The 19,974-nt window shown below is 38.3% G+C and overlaps 1 protein-coding gene across 3 annotated transcripts in view; it reads left to right on the forward strand.

The window, feature by feature from the left end:
* The window catches only part of LOC132826772 (non-muscle caldesmon-like), a 209,672-nt gene that overhangs the window by 172,394 nt on the left and 17,304 nt on the right, over positions 1 to 19,974 (forward strand). For all 3 annotated transcript variants that reach the window (XM_060842956.1, XM_060842958.1, XM_060842959.1), the window contains 5 exons: positions 4,435 to 4,575; positions 10,326 to 10,369; positions 10,468 to 10,549; positions 12,445 to 12,588; positions 14,600 to 14,695. In XM_060842956.1, the coding sequence (XP_060698939.1) occupies positions 4,435 to 4,575; positions 10,326 to 10,369; positions 10,468 to 10,549; positions 12,445 to 12,588; positions 14,600 to 14,695 (507 nt within the window). The remainder of the gene's footprint in view (positions 1 to 4,434; positions 4,576 to 10,325; positions 10,370 to 10,467; positions 10,550 to 12,444; positions 12,589 to 14,599; positions 14,696 to 19,974) is intronic.

A 19,974-nucleotide genomic window follows, 5' to 3' on the forward strand; every position in this document is an offset into this window, starting at 1 on the left:
CTATTTTAAAACGAATAGAATTATGGTCACTGGCCCCAAAGTGGTCTCACCAGCACCTTTGGTACAGTTGCAGTAAAACATTGCTACTCTGACACTCCAACCCCCTCGAAATAAAGGCCAACATTCCATTAGCCTTCTTGTTGCCCCCCACTATGTGCTGGCATTCTGTGTTTTGTACACCGTTAACTTTCAGGTCCCTGTGTATTGCAGCTTTCTGCAGTTTTTCTCCTTCTAAATAATACTCTGTTCTTTTGTTCTCCCTTCCAAAATGAACAGCTTCACATTTCCCATATTACACTCCATTTAAAACATTTTGCCCACTTACTTAATCGATCAGTATCTCTCTGCAAATTGTTTTTGTGCTGTAAATCTTCATGACTGTATAAAGCACAATCTTCTTCCCCAACATGTCTCAGTTCACTCCTTCCCATTGTTCTCATTCACTGTCTCCAAATATCTTCTATTCTCACACTCCCCACACATTTAAAATGACCTCTTTCCACATGCTCCTTGCTGCCTTTTCTCATGCGACCCACTCTTTCTTTACACTTAACCATTCCAGCTCTGTTCCTGCTTGTTACACTTTGCTGCTGTGCTCAATGGTTGCTCATTCCCTCCTCTCTCTGTCATCCCTTTTTCACCGCTCCTTGCAAATTAACTTAATTTTACAGAGAGTCTCAATGTAATTGAAGGAGACAGAAAAGCATGAAGTAACTGAAGGTCTCAAACCCAGTAGGCATAAGCCCATTGGGGCTTTTGGTCTGGGATGAAGTTAACAATTTGATTTAGTCCAAATGAGCACCTGATGGTTTCTGAGTGGCATGTTTACGAAGCGTATTGGGCTATTGATCATATAGCTAAAGCCTGGCAAAGAAATAGTATGGCAGTGTGAGACAATCCAGCCTAGAAACAATGGCTTCATTTAGGCTCTCTAGGTTAGTAGAACATGGATAGGCAACACGAACGAGAGTGATTTGTTGCACTGTTTTGTGAGAAGAATACGTTGTGAAGGTTGTTTGTGATTGAACACCGAAAATATAAGCTATTTTCACAAAAGCTTTTGCGATTCATCTAACCTCCTGAGAGTGGGAGCTCCTTCCTCAGGAAAGCAGAATTATTAGCCCAGTTGGAGAGGTGTACTGGGATGTGGGGGGGTTGAAATATGTCAGAAGACTGAGAATAGGACATGGGAGGAGACCAGACACTTGTCAAGAGGGAAGCGAGCTAGGGCATGATGGATGAGGTATAATGTGATTTCTTAGGAAGGAACGTATACAGGAGCCAGTGAGAAGAAGAGGTGATTGGGATCAGTGAAAGGAATGGAGAGTGGGACCAGTTGGAAGAGAGTAGTTTCCCATTAAGATGTGCACAATGCTGTAATCTGGAAGTTGTTGTATGATGAAGCAAAAAGATCACTCAAAGCTTTGATATTTCAGTAACTTTATACGTTTGTGGTGTCATGAGTTTGTAGTTCATCCAGTAGAAAGCAAAATTAGAGAGAGACAATTGGAAGGAGGCCAATGCATAAAATACAGACGAGTTTTTATGATCCCAGTTGATGTTATTATCAGACAAATCTGATCTCGGGGTGAAATCTACTTTGATAATCTTTTTTTATTTAATGTGGTGGGCTTCCACTGAATCGCAAATATGCAATAAAACAATAAAACAGAAGTTTACTACACTGAAAATAAAATAGAATAAACCAGGCTATTTATGTATGACACAATCTGAAAGATTTTGAAGCACACTGTGAAAGTGCAGTCCCGTTTATCTCAATACCATCACTTCACTGTACTTAAACAAAGTGTTTGCTTTTCTATCATATCTATCGTTTTAACTGTTTCTCTCATTCTCAGTCTTGAAAATTTGGCAGCCTCTTCCTTGATTAGTCAAACAACTATACTTAAATTTTCTCAATTTCAAATGGTCCCATCTAACCAAACACCTCTGGTCTGGAATGTTCAAGCTATAATAATTACACTGAGGTTATCTATTTCCTAACAATACTAAGCTCTCTTTTTCCTCAGGCAAATCTGTTTCACACATCTAACTTCCACTGTGCCTTCTACAAACTGAACCCAAATGTTTCCAAGCAAGAAAGGTATTCCAAGGCATTAAAGCTGAAAACCTCAGTGTTTATTCTGTCAGTTCGTGAAATTCTATCAATGCCAACAATTTTCCATTATCAACCCATGGCCTGCCTTTCTCATATTAGTTTTCTTTTTAAAATGCCTGTGAAATACTGACAAGCTAATCATTAAAACCTCCTACAAGTAGATCAAGGTCCACATGCCACTGGTTCCAAATCCAAGCCCTAACAATAATGATATTAATGTGTACATATAATCTCAGACATTACATCACATAGTTGTTCCATTCACACTCTTACTCTCTCATGTTCTATTCTAAGTCCCTGTCACTATTTGCTTTTTCCTCTCCTCACATAATCCATGTTACTTATAAAGTCATACAGCACCGAAATAGACCCTTTGGTCCAACCAGTCCAGGCCGACCATGTTCCCAAACTAAACTAGTCCAACCTGCTTGTGCTTCGCCTGTATCCCTTCATGTACTTATCTAAAAGTTGTTTAAATGTTGTAACTGTAGCCTCGTCCATAACTTCCTTTGGAAGTTCATTTCACATGCAAACCGCTCTCCTCCTAAAAGAAATTGCCTCTTATATCTTTTTCCTCCTCTGACCTTAAAGATATGCCCCTTAGTCTTGTAATCCCCAACCCTAGAGAAATGACTCCTGTTGTTCACCTTATCTATAGCCCTTACCACTACAAGGTCGCCTCTCACCCTCCTACAGTCCAGTGGAAAAAGTCCCAGCTTATCCAGCCTCTCCTTATAGCACAAACACTCCATTCCTGGCAACATCCTGGTAAATCTCTTTGGAACCCTCTCCAGCTTAAAAATATCCTTCCTATAACAGGGCAAACAGAACTGGACACAGGATTCCAGAAGAGGCCTCAACAACTTCTCTCTACATGCAAACTGCACAGTTACTGATACAAGAACTTGTGGTTTCAGGAATCTAAATGAAATGTGAAAGGAATAGTGAGGATTCACACAACTTGAAAATCCTACTTTCATCTCACCAAAGAATGAACGTGCAGTTAGCATATAATGGCTTATTTCTCAGCTGTAAATTTGATAATAGTGTAAGAATGGGGCATTAAAAGGAAGCACGGCCCTTTTGGCTCAGTGTCCAAAGCTATCAGGCTGATTACGCACAAGAACTAAGATTGCATTCATCTGTTTTTGAATCATGCAGTCTGCAGGGCCATATTTAAATGTTATCCAGAAAAGACCCTGGGGTTGTATCTGTATGGGGATTCACTCGCAAATCTTCTGACAACATTTGGACAATGCATTGGCCGAATGTCCAGACAAATGGCATAAACTCATTTCTTCTGGGATCATTGTTGACGCAAGTTTGGATGAAAGTATTGCCAATCCCTGTAAATATGGAAAATGTTGCATATGAGGATTGGAACTTCCTGGAATCAGACATTGAATCAGCGCTGGGTTCTGATGCTGCTCCATCTCCTCTCCTGAACATTTCGTCCCAACATTCATGACTGGCACTTCCATATCATTGTCACCTTTTCACCAAAATCTTATTGTCTCATTCTACCTACACACAGTTCCACTGCAGTTGTCTCTGTCCGCCTGCTATATACCTCTGTTACTTTCCTGTACTTTGTTAGAGTCTTACTATTGCTGCTTCTCTTCAACTTACAATGCATGCTTTTTGAACTTGTGCGAAATGTTAGATGTACATAATTTGCAGCTTAAAGTTCTGCTATGCTTTGCACCGGTTGCACAGATTTTGGTTATATTACTCTACACAAGTTCATCTGAGTAAAATTTCTGCTTTGTTGTGTTTTACATGGTATAAACACCTTGCAAAACAATATTATATTGAATTAATCATGACCAATACCACATTTATTAGCCTTATATGATACACCATAACACAAATACATGATGAACCAGTGCAACCATTTATAAATGTTTTATGTTCCTGATCTACAGAATGAACTGTCCAATATGCAAAATGCCCTGACCTAAAAAACAATGAAACTGTGCACGAATTAGACTGTGCTAGTTTCCTGTTCTGGCAAAGGCCAAAGGTCAACTTTTGTGCTCTCCACAGATGGTGACTGACCTGCTGGGTAATTCAGCCCTTTCTGTCTCTAACCTACACACTAACTTTACCACACCTTAAGATAAACATCCAAGATATTTTCTCATAGATAGGTAAATGGATTCATTAAACTACTTGGACTGAGACCTACAAACGTGATCTGATACACTCAATGAAACAGCTAACAAACCTTAAGATGGTTCGGTGGAAATTGGAATAGTAAAAGCCATTAATATTCTCCATGAACTTCAACTTAAATATTTGCCCTTGTCTTTCAGGAGGAGAAGAGGAAGCTGAAGGAAGATATTGAGAGACGAAGAGCAGAGGCCGCAGAGAAACGGCAGAAGCCAGAGGACATTGAAACAGCCAATGATAAAGAACCATTTAAATGCGTGAGCCCCCGTGGCTCCTCCCTAAAGGTACATCCTCAGCGAGCTACAGGATGTTCATTCCTACCTATTTTGGACATGTATTGTCAGTGGAGGTTTTCACAAGGGGAATGCAAGCTAGCAAATCAGGCCCATAATGTCATAGCAATGTCATTGATATATAATGCCAATGAGAATTCATGCCCTTACCAAAATCTTATGAAACTGCTTCTGATAATTTAAGAACTAAATTACCATTTACTGGCCAGGTGAGTCCGGGCTAAAGTCTTTACACAGATTTCCACAAAAGATTTTGTGTCTTACTCTTTTACAGAAGTTACTGTCAACCTATTCAAGATTTACAGCCCTGTCCCCTCAGTATCTTGGGGCAGCACGGTGGCTCAGCAGTTAGCACTGCTGCCTCACAGCGCCAGGGACCCAGGTTCAATTCCAGCCTCGGGTGACTGACTGTCTGTGTGGAGTTTGCACATTGTCCTTGTGTCTGTATGGGTTCCCAATGAGTGCCCCGGTTTCCTCCCACAGTCCAAAGATGTGTAGGTCAGGTGAATTGGCCATGGTAAGTTGCAACATAGTGTTAGGTGCATTAGTCAGGGGTAAATGAGTCTGGGTGGGTTACTTTTCAGAGGGTCTGTGTGGACTTGTTGAGCCAAAGGGCCTGTTTCCACATTGGAGGGAATCTAATCTAATCTAATCTCACTTGATATTCACTTCACAAGTCAGACAATGGATTTTCAGTATCCACAGGGAACATTGTAATTAGTGCTGCTGACAGTAGTGACACTGAAGCTAATTTTCATAGCCCTTCAGTACAACAGTGATTACATTCAAAAACACTCCTTTTTATATATGTTCAAAAATGCTTTGTGACTTGCTAAAGTTTTGAAAAGTGCCATGCAAATACAGATCCATCTTTTCATTTTAACCTTCTATAAACCTAGTACTAGCTAGAAATTAACCATTCCCATCCAAATGGATCAGCCATTCAATGAGGAGACATAAGGAAAACCGTGTTACTTTCTAACGTGCAGCACTTTGAAGATGAAACAAATATTGAAGTAATTCAATCACATTTTTAAAGAGATAGTCAGTCCTCAAAGGTTAATTGCTGCCATGCAATGATATTGGAGGGGACTTCCTTCCAAAAACAAATGGCATTTATAAAACACCTTCCTCATCTTGAAGATACCACACAGTGCATTGCACACAACGAAGTACTGTTAAAATATAGTCTTTGATATAATATTGGGAAAAGCAGCAAACAATTTGTACCCAAGAACAATGATGTTGGGTGAGGGATAGATATTGGCCAGGATGTGGGAAAGAGCTTTTCTCATTCTATTGGAATAAAGCCTTGGAATCTTTGAAGTGACCTGCAAAGGCCAACAGGACCTCATTTCCGTTCAGTAAAACAGGACACCTGCAAAATGTAGCACTCCCTCAGTCCCGCGGGAGTGTAGGAAGTCATTTTGCACTCACATTTCTCAAGAGGGACCTGAACCTATAATCTTCTAACTCAGAGGCAAGAGTGCTATTGCAAAGTCAATGATGAGTGTGGTCTAGAAACCACTCACAAACAGGCAGCATTGTTTGAATGGAGCATTTTAATAGGCAAGGTGCCTCTGTTAGGTTAATGAAAATCAAAAGCTATTGTGAGTGACCATAGCTTGGCTCAGTTGACAGCAGCCTTGCTTTTGAGTCCGAAGGTTATCAGCCCAAGAATCAGGGTTGCTGTTTTGGTGCATTGCTTGAGCTGGGAGGTGAAACCAAAGCCTTTTGAGTTGTAAAGATGATTCCTGAGTGCAATCTGGAAATGATTCTTCCAATGTCATGGCCAAATTCTTTCCTCAACTAGAACTGCCAAAGGAAAGGATTATGTAGTTATTCATGTCAATTTAGTATTTGTGGACAATAAGTACATTTCAGAATAATTTATTAGATATGATGCAGTTTGGACATCTTAAGGATGTGGTAAGGCATCATGAAAATGCTCATTCTTTTTATTTTGCAAATCAAGCATAGATTTTAAGATAACCATGGACATTCCAGATGGTCATCAGAATCTCCTTCAAATACAGTTCAAACAAAAGTTACAGAAAATAAATTTGATGTTACAATAAGAAGGTTTAAATTTTTTGGCAGCAATATTCAACATTTTGAAATATGGTTCACTTCATTTTACTGTAGCAGTAGCAGTTGGACAGACTTGTTTCAATTGTTCTTAACAAAATATATTGTTTTTATTCTGTAGTTTCCACTTTAATTATTTGTTTTCTACCATCATACCTGTAACCTGAAGACCTACATTATTCTCTCCTTGCTAGTGTTTATCATAATATCAGTAAACTCATCGTATAATCATTATCGCCACAGTTAATAGAATACGATATGAGAGTCACAGAAATGTTTCACTGGAATTCACGAGAAATGGGGTTAATGGTTATTTGGAAAGACACAGAAAATTGTGTTTTTTCTCTAGTCTTCCATGGGATGCAGGCATCACAGTCAGGCTGACATTTGTTGCTCATCCTTTATTGCCCTTTAGCTTAGTGGCTTGCTAGGCCAATTCATAGGGCACTTAAGAGTCAATGCATTAATTTGGGTCTTATGTAGACCAGACCAGGTCAGGATAGTAGATTTCCAACCCTACCAGTATTGGAACAGAGGAGTTTTTTTAAGACAATCGATGATGGTTGTCCTTGTCACTATTACTTAGACTGGTTTTTAAATTCCAGATTAATGAATTGAATTCAAATTTCACTAATGGGTTGTGCATATTAGCCAGAGTATCAGAATCACCAGTCCAGTGACACTTCCACTTTACCATCATCTTTGGAATGGAACAGAATAAATTGAGGAAAAATCTAATTTCATATTCTGTTCGAGTCTATAATCAGGAGCTATAAATTAAGGATTGTTACCATGAGATTAAACGGCAAATTAAAGGAAATAACTTTTCCACACACACAGGTTCATGGGAACTTGGAGTTCTTTACAATAATTGCTATCGTGATTAGCAAACTGATTTAGCAAATTTATTATAAGTGACAGTGTGAATGTAGCTTACAGGCAGCTAACTGAACATGAGTAAAGGAAAAATATAAAAGGTTAATGAATTGGAATTCATGTAGATATCCCCAGTTGTAGGGTCAATAACAGTGCAAATGCCACAGACTGAATCACCTTCTGCTGATTTATATTTTACAGGCATCTCAAAATTTAATGTAAATCATTTATATATTTGTATCTTTCTGGAATCTGTTTTCAGATCTGCCGGTATATGTGCATCCTGTTTACCGTATGTGTCTGTCTATTTCCTACAGAATAATCCTTTAAAAACACCGTTTTTTTTTGCTGAGGTGCTGTGTCCTGTCCTTTAATACTGTGCACTTCTGATTTGCTGTAACCATTCAAAAGAAAGACTGCTTCATGAATGGAATATTTTGCTGAAAATATTCTTTGTGTTGGATGCATGCTGACAAGCAGCGAACATTAACCCTTTCACAACCAAACCAGCATTAGTACCTCATTGACAAGAGCGTTGTGATGTCCAAATCTACTTTGTCTTTTTGATTTTTTAAAATTAAGATATTGTGGGGAATGATTTAACAGCTTCCTGGTTCAAGCAAAGGCAGATTCAGAATTTAAAAGTGGCTGTAGGATATGGGGTGCATAGGCACATGCAAAAGCACCACCACAAACCAAGCCAATTGGTTCATGTTAGTCTGATTCCTGTCCTATGCTTTCATTATTTTGAACACTCCTACCATGTTGCTACATCATCTGTGTTCTAATGACAAAGTAAAGAATTTCTCTTCTTAATTTGCATTGATTGTCTTCTGCTAAGTTGTCAGATCATTCCCCATCAAATCCCAATCACAATAATAATATTGTTGTAATGTAAAATAGCTCAACATATTCAATGCTACATCAGTCTTAATGAACTGTTTTCAGTAGGACCCATGATTACCTAATCATCATTTGAATTCATAAGCATTGGAATATGAAAAGGGTTAATGAAGTGGCTGAGACTTGTTTTTCTAAATTTTTTTTAAAAAGTAGCCATAAATTCTTTCTCATGACACAGCTTTTCACCCACCTTCACCCAAGTTTAGGATCATTATATTTAGATAGTGTAAGCTCCAAACAAGCTCACACTCCAACTCAGGGATAAGTTCAATATGTCAGTTAGTAAAAGGAATATTCTGTATTAAACAAGTACTTTAATTCTGCCATGAATTTCAACAGCTGTTGTGAACAACTGGATTATCAATATGTTTTAATACAAACGCATTCTTCAATAGGGAAGGATACCACCTTGAATGGTTGAGTGATGTGAACAAAGAAATTATTTCTATGCAGCATGCTGCACGGGTTCCATTTTCAGGTCTTGTGTTGAATGTAACAAACGTGTTAGATTTAGTCAGGAATATACAATATAAATTGGTGACTATACAGTTGTGGAAAAGTGGAAATGCTCAGAGTAGAATTGATTTCAAGCACTCTGGCACCCTCTACAGGCACTCCATAAAACAACAGTTGCTCTAAAAATTCTGAATCTGAAGTGCATTGTGGAGGTAACAGGGTCAATCCAGTAATTAAGATCATATGCAGTAGAGTTAGTAACCCTCCCTCTGTTCAAATCACACCTGCCATGGAGGTGTGTCCCAACAAATTGAGTAAAAATATGTAAACTCACTAATCCTCCACCCCCAACAGACAGCTGGATTGAGAGTAAATTGGAGACCAAGTTAAAACTTTCCAGCAAAATTTGTGTTTGTAACCTTCATCTGCCTCGGTTGGCGTTGAAATAGTAAATTTATCCTGAAAAGAAGGGAACACCAAAAACACGGAAATGTTACAAAGAACCAGCTTGATAAACATGAGGCTTTCTGGACTTTGGCATCTAGGTTGGAAAATATGTTTGCTTAAATCATCCTATTGTATTAAAATTGGAAATGGCACATGAAATTGAACAGTGCTCTTGCTTTAAATGGTTACTTCAAGCAAAGTTTTAAATGTTTAAAATTTGAATGTTTCTGAATATTCACAAGAATATTGGTGAGAGGAACTATGGTCTATTTTTGGATACAGTTCACAGCATGTTTGTAAGTGGTACTTTTCTGAAGTTTGAGTTATGGTCTGGATTCCTCAACAGTAGAAAATGGGAAACCTTTTTGATGGGATAGGTTTGTGGTTTAGAACTGATGGTTCTGATTTTCATCTAAAATGCTAAATCGTGAACTGTCCCACCCCTCTATATGTATGTATTCAGATATATTCACCCTTTGGCACCTGTAGATGCTAACTGACTTCACAAAAAACCTATTTCTTACTTTGAAATAAGAGGTATTTAAAATATATGTAATTGGCCATGGATATTGACAACAGATTTCAACACCATTCTTCTAGACAGATATTTTAATCCTGAGAAAATTGGCTTTTAAAACATATTTAGCTTGTTTTTTTCTGATGGTCCAAGAAGCCATTGCACTGGACTGAATGAGATTTTCTTAACTGTTTTTTGCTAATTTAAGCTTGAGGGCAGTACATTTATTCACTGTGTTGTAGAGAGATCACAATTATTTTGACATAATGCTGGATATATCAAGGTTAGACAAGAAATTCCTTATAATCTTTCTTTGTTTTCTCACTGAATCTAATGAGGTGTGAGTTTATTGCTGACCATGCAGTGGCTTTTGTTGGTTAGTTCTTTCTATTTTCTCCATTTAATGTGATCACTGCCTGAATTATAAGCCTTTCTGTTCCAATTTTATTTTCAGATTGGAGAAAGGGCAGACTTTTTGAATCGATCAGCAAAAAAGAGGTAAAACCTTTAATAGTTTCACTTCCTCACTTTTGTCTTTAATTGTATTCACTTATTACTCAAGACCATTAATACTGTAAAATCAATTATATTCACAGCTCTACCACCAAGACATCACGTCCTGTACTGGGTGTCTCCAAGATTGACAGTAAATTGGAGCAGTATACAAGTGCAATTGAGGTGAGGATGCAAAACAATTACACACGTGATATGCTCACTTTTTATTAACCAGTTACGGCAAATCAATTCTGAAATTCTAAATTCTGCAGTTTAGAAGTTAAAGCATCCAGGAGTAATTTCAATTTTTGTTTAAACAAATAAAATGTCAGTTTACTTCAACTCTTCAACATAGAAATTCATGTTTCAATTAAATTAAAATAAATGAATTGAATGATTAAAGTAAACTATATAAATGCAAATTGCTATACCAAATCTGTTTTTAAAGCAATAGATAATAAACCTGAACTGTCTATTCCATTACAATCTTAGACTAGCACAAAATCCCTTAACCTGTAACATTTGTTAATACTTCCTCCTTATTTGTTATTGCACTCAGCTTATGTGCTACTGAAACCCTCATCCATCCTGTTATTATCTGAAGATTGGTTTATTCTGATGCTTTCCTGGTCAGTTCCCACCTGGCATTCTCCTTAAGCATAAGCATATACAAAAATTTCAGCTCTGTCTATCATTCCACCATTCACGGCCATACCTCCAGCTGTCATGGCTCTATGTTTTGATTTTCCCTCACACCTTCTCTCCAGCTCTCTACTGTACTTTAAGGTGCTCCTTCAAACCTCTCTTTGATGAAGATTTGATGTTCAGTGCTAATGTTTCACAGTATTTCTATGTTGAAGAGTAGAACTTGCTATTAGATTTAATTTCAAGCTCCTTGCAAAACCTTAGAATGTTTCACTTTAGAAGTGCTAAAAAAAGTAATTGAAGCAGCCTTTACCTAATACCACTACTGTGTTTGAATTAAAATGCATTCGACTTTGCACTTTGCTAACTGCTGTATCGTGTTGTTATGAGACAGTCTCGGTCACTTGGATAACCTCTGCTTGTCTTGATCCTCTGTCATTATCTCTAGTTTGGCTTGATGTCTCACTGTTGCTGTTCTGATCCCCTCTTATCCTGCTCACTATCTATATCAATCATTTCTCAATTCCGCCTCACTCATCAATTCAGTTCAGTCCCTGTCTGGCTCACTCATCCGGACTTGTTATCTCTCTGTTGGCTTGTGCAGCCAACTCTACAAATAAATCGAGCCCCATTGCACACCATCCTGTGACTTGCTGACCCTCCTTGTATAATCATTAGTTCACCATGGAGATACAATGGGCTGAGGCCACTGTTAAGTCAGCTGCTGTTATGATGTGCATGTGGGGTCTAAGGCTGTGGAGAGTAGAACAGTAAAATGTTACAGGTGGGTTGGAGCAGCTGGGGAGAATTGGAGGATGGAAGTTCAGAGCCTGGCTTACATCAAAGGAAGACATGTTTCTCCCCCCCCCCCCCCTCCATTATTCTTAGAATTAATAAGACAGTTCACAGTAACAAGACTATCCCAAGTCTCTAACTTCCTAATGCATATGGATGGATAGGAAATGGTAATCCCAAAAGCCTCTAGTTATTTTATCATTAAATGATGATAGCAATTGGATTAGGATTTCAAAATAATGTACGTTTGAAATTGTTGCATGGCTATTAACTTAACAAAATCCCAGCGTCTAAATTATAATTTAAATGATTAAAGCTGAAGCTTTAGAGGTTCACCTACATCCTAAAACCTGAGATTAAGTTTGGAACTACAACTTAATCTCTCTCACATAACCATGAGTGGAGCACTGTGTGCAATAGTGTATTAACCTCATTTGAACATTATCCCTCAATCATTGCCGTGGATTTAATTCAAATTACTTGCAGGCAAATCCTCCATAATGTTGAGTATTTCATCAATTCCAAATCTGTTGTTGATAGCATTAAGGTCATTGCAATCTATTTTGACATTACTACTTGCGTATTTACTCACTTGACACTTTTATGAGAGGATTCTGACCATTATCTTTTACGCTTAGGGTGCCAAAGCTGCGAAAGGAGGCAGGCCATTGGCTTCAGATCTCCCACTGACAGCTGAAGGAGTACGGAACATAAAGAGTATGTGGGAAACTGGTGATGTCTATAGTTCTGCTTCCCCACCTAATAAGGGCACACCGAACAAGGTAAGGTATCTTTGAGATCTTCCTGCCAAAACCAGATGGTACTGAAATAGGATGTGGGTAGGATAATAAAGTAAGACAAAATTTCTCTCATCACTATGCTGACACTGGCATGAAACCACTCTCAGATTTACTGCACAGCTGTTTTGTTCTGCATATGCTCTGAGCTTTGTGTTTATAACTCTTTATCCTACGGATAGATGTTGACACTGGCAGTTTTGTATCTGTGAAGATCGTGCCTCTATTGCTGGGACTTCTGTCCAGTTTTCTCTTGAAGAATACCAGTGTATTTGACCTCTGCAGAGCTGTTGAATGAAGTTTCAGTTACAGTGCTTTAAAGATAAGATTCCAAAGCCTCATTATATTTTAATTATTAACAAAATTGATCAGAAACTGGTACAGACTGAGCAGTGTCAAAGAGATACAATACAACTGAAATTTTATTATAAACATCTTTGGGTTAAAGAGTTAAACATCAATAATTTGCTTAATATCACAACACCATTCTTCATAAAATCAGTTTCTTGACAATATTTGTGATATTAAATGTTGTTTCACTCTTGGTTTAATGTGAAATGGCTTTGCCCGATTGTGAGAGATCCCAAAGACTGACTCCACTACACTGAAGGATTACATTTATTCACAGTTGCCCAAGGTGTATTCCTAATTTATTGATCGTAATAATTAAGCATCCTTCTGATATCAATGGCCGTGCTTGCACACTTCATAAGCATCTTGTTGATTGTGCCATGATATGTTTTTAAACTCCTGTTGAATTTCCCATCTGGAATCTTTGACAGGATGGAGAAATTGGGCCAGGTGACCAAGAGTAATCTTGCCCAGCAGGGTTTGGTAAGAAAGTAAACAGACCTTGGGATGGAACACTGAATTGTTTCCACAATCAAAACTTATTTCTGGTCCTTGGATGATTTGGGATTCATTCTTGGTATTAACAAAGAATATACCAGACACCAAGAGGAATATAGCATTTCAAAAACAAACATTAATGACAATAAAAAGAAAGCAGTAAGAAGATCGTAGAGTAATCCTGCACACCCTGTTTGGTCTATTGTGTTTTCTGGCTTATTGAAATCATCCAATTAGTTACACTGTTCTGTTCATATTCCTTTCAAAAGCGAGTATTAAGTGTATTTGCACCATTCCTTCAGGAATTGTGCTCCAGATCTTAACAAAACATTTATTAAACATTTTTGCAGTTACATTGGACACTGTGCAATCTCAGTATCCCAGTACAAAACCGGGTCAGTAGAATCTGGAGCTGCTATGAAAATGCTACGGCATTGTAGAGGTTCAAACAGGGGAACCTTACACCTGAGTACACACATGCTTTGGTCATGCTGTGGGATCCACAACGAGCAAAATTCCTAGAATTAAAGCGATCACTGTGGCTATTATGAAATTAAATTTCTGGGATTACTTCCCGAGTAGGTACAACTGCCAGAATTGCTATCAACGTACCCATAAGATCTTGGTGTTCAGCATCACAGCCTTTCAAGATGCACAGGTCAGGAGTGGCTGACTCACAGCCAAGAAGCACTTTGTTATCATCATAGATATTCCTGATTTTACACAATGTAAAGAACTAAATTCTTGAGCTAATAGTATTTTGATACAATTTCAAAGAGACCTGTAGCACTCATCACACTACCATACAACAACTTCACTACAGAATGGCGAAGCAGATTACTTGTTTGTTATAATCTTGGATTTCTCATAGAACTTATTATGTGAAACAAACTATACTTGACAACAGTAGGTCATGTGCAGTTGTGCTAGATTTCTGCATTATTCTAAGTATTTAAGAATGATCATTTGCAGGTCAAAGTTATAGCCTTAACATGATTTCATTCATAATGGGCAGAGAATGTTTTGGGAAAAGGAATAAGTGTTTTTCCACTGTGCTGGGTGTTGTGGTGTTGAGTGTTTAAATCCTATAGAAAGTTGCATGCACACAAAAGCTTCACGAGGTTCTGTTTATGGCTGTCCTTTGTAGGAGGTAGCAGGCCTGAAAGTTGGCGTTGCCGGTCGCATCAACCAGTGGCTCACCAAAACTCCTGAAACAAATAAATCACCTGCGTCTAAACCCTCAGTAAGTCGCTCACCTCTTCACTGCTTTTCAAATATGTTTCTCACTTCAGAGAAAAGACCTAGCAGCTAGGAATAGTTGTGTGTTCCTCATTGAATCTGTTTTGAAAGCATGGTCTCAAATTAACTTGATGTCTGAGTTTGCTCAGGAGGGGGGAGTTTTTGCATTTGCAGCCAGGTTGAGTAGGTAAGGAAGAGGATGGATCTGCCAAACTATGTCACCTCTGTCCAAATCCTGGTGAGTATGTCTGTCAGAGGTGAGCATCGCCTTACCTTCAATCAACCATAATTCCCTGAGGAAGATAATGTAGCACGGTTAAATCATGGCAATGAAAACAATTAGGAAAATGTTTGTAATTTGCAACAATGGTAACAAATAAACAGCCTTTGTCTGATAGAAATTGCAATCAAAAAGGTCAAATACCCTAGTCTTTGTGCTTGAATTTCTTTTCAGTTTACCAACTTCAACTTCAAATTAAGAGAGAATTTTGACAATAAGACTTTCTATCATATGGATTTGCCAGTGATGTATATTCTTCTAAGTTATGTAGGTCAATGTGAATGGAACTGCCAAATTGACCAGTGTAATATTTATGTAATGACAAGTGTTTGTGATATCTGTGTTTAATTGAAACAGTAGGCAGAATGTTTTTTTCATTGAATGCTTAAGAAATGAAAATTAACTTGGATTTTGCTGCAAGTTTCATTTTCATATTTTCAGTCTTGTTTGATCAGAATATCTCAGGACACATTACTATTTTGTAACATATTGCAGGACTTCCTGACAGCAGCCAGGACTGAAGTCTGCCATGCAAGTTTTAGGTGTTTTTTTAATCCCCAGTATTCTATGATTTATGTCAGAACCTGACACTGGTGCATGCTGCTTATAATTGTCATCATTAAAAAAATCTTGATGTAAAACCCACTCTTCAACAGTTCTGAAGAAGGGTCACTAGACCCAAAATGTTAACTCTGACTTCTCTCCACACATGCTGCCAGACCTGCTGAAATTTTCCAGCAATTTCTGATTTTATTACACTCTTTAATATCTTCCATACTTGTTGTATAATTCTCAAAGACAGTGCTACAAACATGATCCAGGTTGCAAATGCCAGAAAATAGTACAGGCAATCCAGAGCAACTCTAAATTTAAGGTAAATGAGAATGGAGTTGGAATATGTTACTTGGTTCCAAAACTGAAAGGTAGTAGCCGTAGTCTTTGTTTTACAACTTTGACATATTCATTAAATTTATTGTACATCTTTGTTGCTATGAGTAGTGAAGATAGTGGTTGACTTCTGGTTGAGGAAAAAAAAGGAATCAGTACAAAATGACTGGCATTAAGCAGTCCCCAAGCATGGACTTTTTTTTAACATAAAAAGTTGCTCATTTGCTGAAGAATGTCTTGTTAAAAGAGCTGACAAGTTGTGAAGAACAAGTATGATGGGCCACAATTTTTGTGAGGAACATCAAAAGATATAAGTATTTAACTCTTAAGCCTTGTTAGTAAATTAGTAAAGGCTGATAAAATAGTTTGTTTTATCGAACATTTAAATTGTTACCAACTGAGATCAGATGCCAATGAATTCTCTGCACTTCAAAGTCAATTGCAGAAGCAACCCAGCTATATTCAAATGGATACTTCAGCACTGAAATGAGTCACTCAGATCCTCAGTGGTTATACCCTGCACACAATTCTTCCCCCAACTATCCTTTCACCTTCCTACCCTGACCAGCAGCTTTCTATTCCTTTTATCTTGACATAAGTGTAAAAGTGCACCTTAAATGAGCTAATTGCTTCCTGCTTAAACCATTTCATTTGCCACTGAGCTGTACATTCTCATCACTCCCTATTGAAAGAAATTCCCTGCTGTTAGTTTATTGATTTTTAGTTGCTGTCTAGATTTATCAGACTGCTGAAAACATGTGAATTTCACTGAATGGGTTGGAAACTGATGGATGTATTGAATTACAAGATTAAATTCTGTAAAATAAATTGCTTATGCAGCATTTCGTGAGATATTGGGATTTGGTGCCAATGTCTTTGAGACAGAATTGCAGCCCATACAATTTTGAGCACACAAATCAAATACGAGATGAATGAAAAATATTGTGGACTATGAATTGGACACACTGAACAAATGGAATTCAGATACAGATCTAATTGCTTGGCAGACCTCAATCGAGAGGCTGAGTAGCTTTCTCCTGTTTCTAAAGGAAGTGAGACATGGTGAACTTTAGACGTGTCCCCAAGTACCCACCAATTTTTCCATCCTTCAAATACCTGCCTTCCAATAAGGCAAATAAAATGGAATAAATACTTGCGAGTGAGACAGACTAGTCTGCCTTGTATACTTCAAAATGCAGTTCTAGTATGACTCACTATATTTATTTCCAATTATTACTGAATTTTCCACTGGTTATTCCTTCTGGGCTGTAAATTCAAAATAGTGCAGAGTATAATTTAATCTCACTGACCTCAGCAACCATTTTCTAGCACCACTTCTGCCATGCGAAGGTCTGGGATGGAAAAGCCATTGAATTTTACATCATATTGCATTGAGCCTTCTCATCAACTCCTAAGATTGTCTCTGTGTAACAGGCAAGAGTATAGGTCAGTAAAAAGTTCTAGTCAAAATGATTTGAGAGACTTTTAAAAGTAGTAACCATAGTGTGGCAAAACTATTGGTGGCTCAGTGGTTAGCACTGCTGCCTCACAGCGCCAGGGACTCGAGTTCAATTCCTGCCTTGGGCGACTGTCTCCCTGTGTCTGCATGGGTTTGCTCCGGTTTCCCACCCACAATCCCAAGATATGCAGGTCAGGTGAATTGGCCATGCTAAATTGTCCATAGTGTTAGGTGCATTAGACAGGGGTGAAAAATGGTAGGGGAGTGGGGTCTGGGTGGCTTACTCATTGGAGGGTTGGTGCGGACTTTTTGGGCTGAAGGGCCTGTTTCCATACTGTAGGGAATCTAATCTAATATTATCAAGTACTTCTGTAATCTTATCCAAACCAATGCTTGCTGAAATTGTAACCGTGCATCAATATTATATTCTTTTCTACATAGTGTAACTGAAAGGGATTATAACAGAAGTGTTCAGAAGTTTGCAAAGCAAAATATTTTTATTTTTCTATGAATTGAACACCAATCATTATCTTCTATGTGCCTGTTAGATATTCCCCTTTTGCTATATTTTGGTATGATCACGTGAAATATTCAGATTTGAGCTTGCATTTCTTGTTTTCTATCAAAGGAATACCAGTTTTAGGCTCAAAATCACAACAATCCAGGGCTGTTCTCAGCTCAGCATAATAGTCAACATTATGCCACTTAAACTTTCAACTGAAGTTGAAAAATTAACATCGATCTCTGATGTTACACTGAGAATTTATCAACAAATATCAGTACGTACAAAAGAGCAAGGAGATCAGAATTGATGGAAATGAGGTCTGGACCAGAGAAGGAGCAAGAGAATTGCTGATGAAGGGCTTTTGCCCGAAACATCGATTTTCTTGCTCCTCAGATACTGCCTGACCTGCTTTTCTAGCACCATTCTCATCGAAACTCTGATTTCCAGCATCTGCAGTTCTTACTTCTGCCAGAGGAGGAGCAGTTCTCAGAGCTGTAAGGCTAGAGGAGGCTACAAGATGTAGGCATGTGGCATTTAGGAATTTGAAGAGATATGCATTTTAAAATTGATTGATTTTGAGGACAGTTGCAAAGGTGTGATGGGTGAGTGGACTTGTTGTGAATCAGGATGTAAGATACAGTTTAGGATGAGCTTGTATGTAGAAGATCAAAAGTAGGAGGTCATCTAGTTGGTCATTGGATTAGTGAAATCTTGAGGTAACAAAAGCATGAACAGTAGATGAGTTGAGACGGTGTGGAAAGAGATGAGGTAATGAAGGTGGAAGTCTTGATGCTAAAACAGATATGTAGTTCAGGTTGAAGTTAAATACAACATCAAGATTACAGGTGGTCTGGTTCAGACACAAGCCATTGCCAGAAAGAAGGTTAGAGTCGGTGGCTGGGGAAGTACGACGTGGCAGTGACCAGAGAGTGTGGCCGTGATCTCCCCGATACTGAGTTGGAGAAAAGGTCTACTCAGCCATTACTGGATTTTGAGATGAGCCATATGATGAAAGAGGATCTGGAAAGGGGGTGACTATGTCATCATGAGCAATGTGATATGTTTCTGGGTGTTCTTGCACATAGTTGGAAAGTAGAAAGGAAACCAAGAATAGATCATTGGGGATCTTCACAGATCCTGCTGCTGTAGCAGGATTAGAAGCTATTTCTGGTTATTTTCTGGTTGTAACTGCATTGATAAGAATAGAACAAAGCCATGATAGTCCCACTGCAATGGATGATGTTGAAGGAGGATTGTACAATCAACCATGTTAAAGTTTGCTGGATTGGATATACTGCATTGAGTAAGAATCATGAGCTAGGACAATGACCTGTGTCATAGTAACACAAGGTATAATTTACAACTGTCATAAAGTATTGCACTGGCGCAGAAAACCTAATTGGAGATATTAAAATGAGGAACTGCAGGAAGGACAGGCATGGCTTTGGGAGGCAACAAGGTAGTCAAGCATTTTAGAGAAGAAAGAAAGTTGGAGGTGGGGTGATAGCTTAAAATGACAAACAGGTCAATTTGGTTTTGTGTGGAGCCGGTGATAGTGGTAGATTTGAAGGGGAGTGATTCATACCTTCAGGGAACCTTCAACAACATCAGCTAAGACAAGGGTTGGAATGAGAAGGTGGATGGTAACCTCGGATAATACAATCCAGTGAGCAGGGATGAAGTCTCATGGTTGAGATGAGGATCGTTAAAAAGTGAGGCAAATCACTGAAGCTTTTGGTCTTGCATTTGTCAGGACAAACTCAAGAATGCCAAATTTCAGACATTCGTAATAACTGATCTTGACAGGAGAGAATTGGCAATGCATTCATACGCAGGAACCCATTCTTTGTAAGCAAACAGAATATCTTTGAGCCTTTCGCTTTGAAAAAATATTACCCACAATCACATGGAATCCATAAGATGTTGGAGCAGAAATAGGTTTTTCAGCCAATCAAATCTGCTCTGTCATTCAATGACATCACAGCTGATCTGATAACCTTCAAATCCACTTTTCCCCGTAATCCATGACACCTTTACTGAATAAAAATCTATCTGCATCTTAAATATACTGAAAGACCTGGCCTCGACAGCCTTCTACAGTAAAGAATTCGATAGATTCACTATGTCTGAGAGAAGAAATTCATTGATATC

This window comes from Hemiscyllium ocellatum, chromosome 23, assembly GCF_020745735.1.
Source record: "Hemiscyllium ocellatum isolate sHemOce1 chromosome 23, sHemOce1.pat.X.cur, whole genome shotgun sequence".
NCBI classification, from domain to species: Eukaryota; Metazoa; Chordata; class Chondrichthyes; order Orectolobiformes; family Hemiscylliidae; genus Hemiscyllium; species Hemiscyllium ocellatum.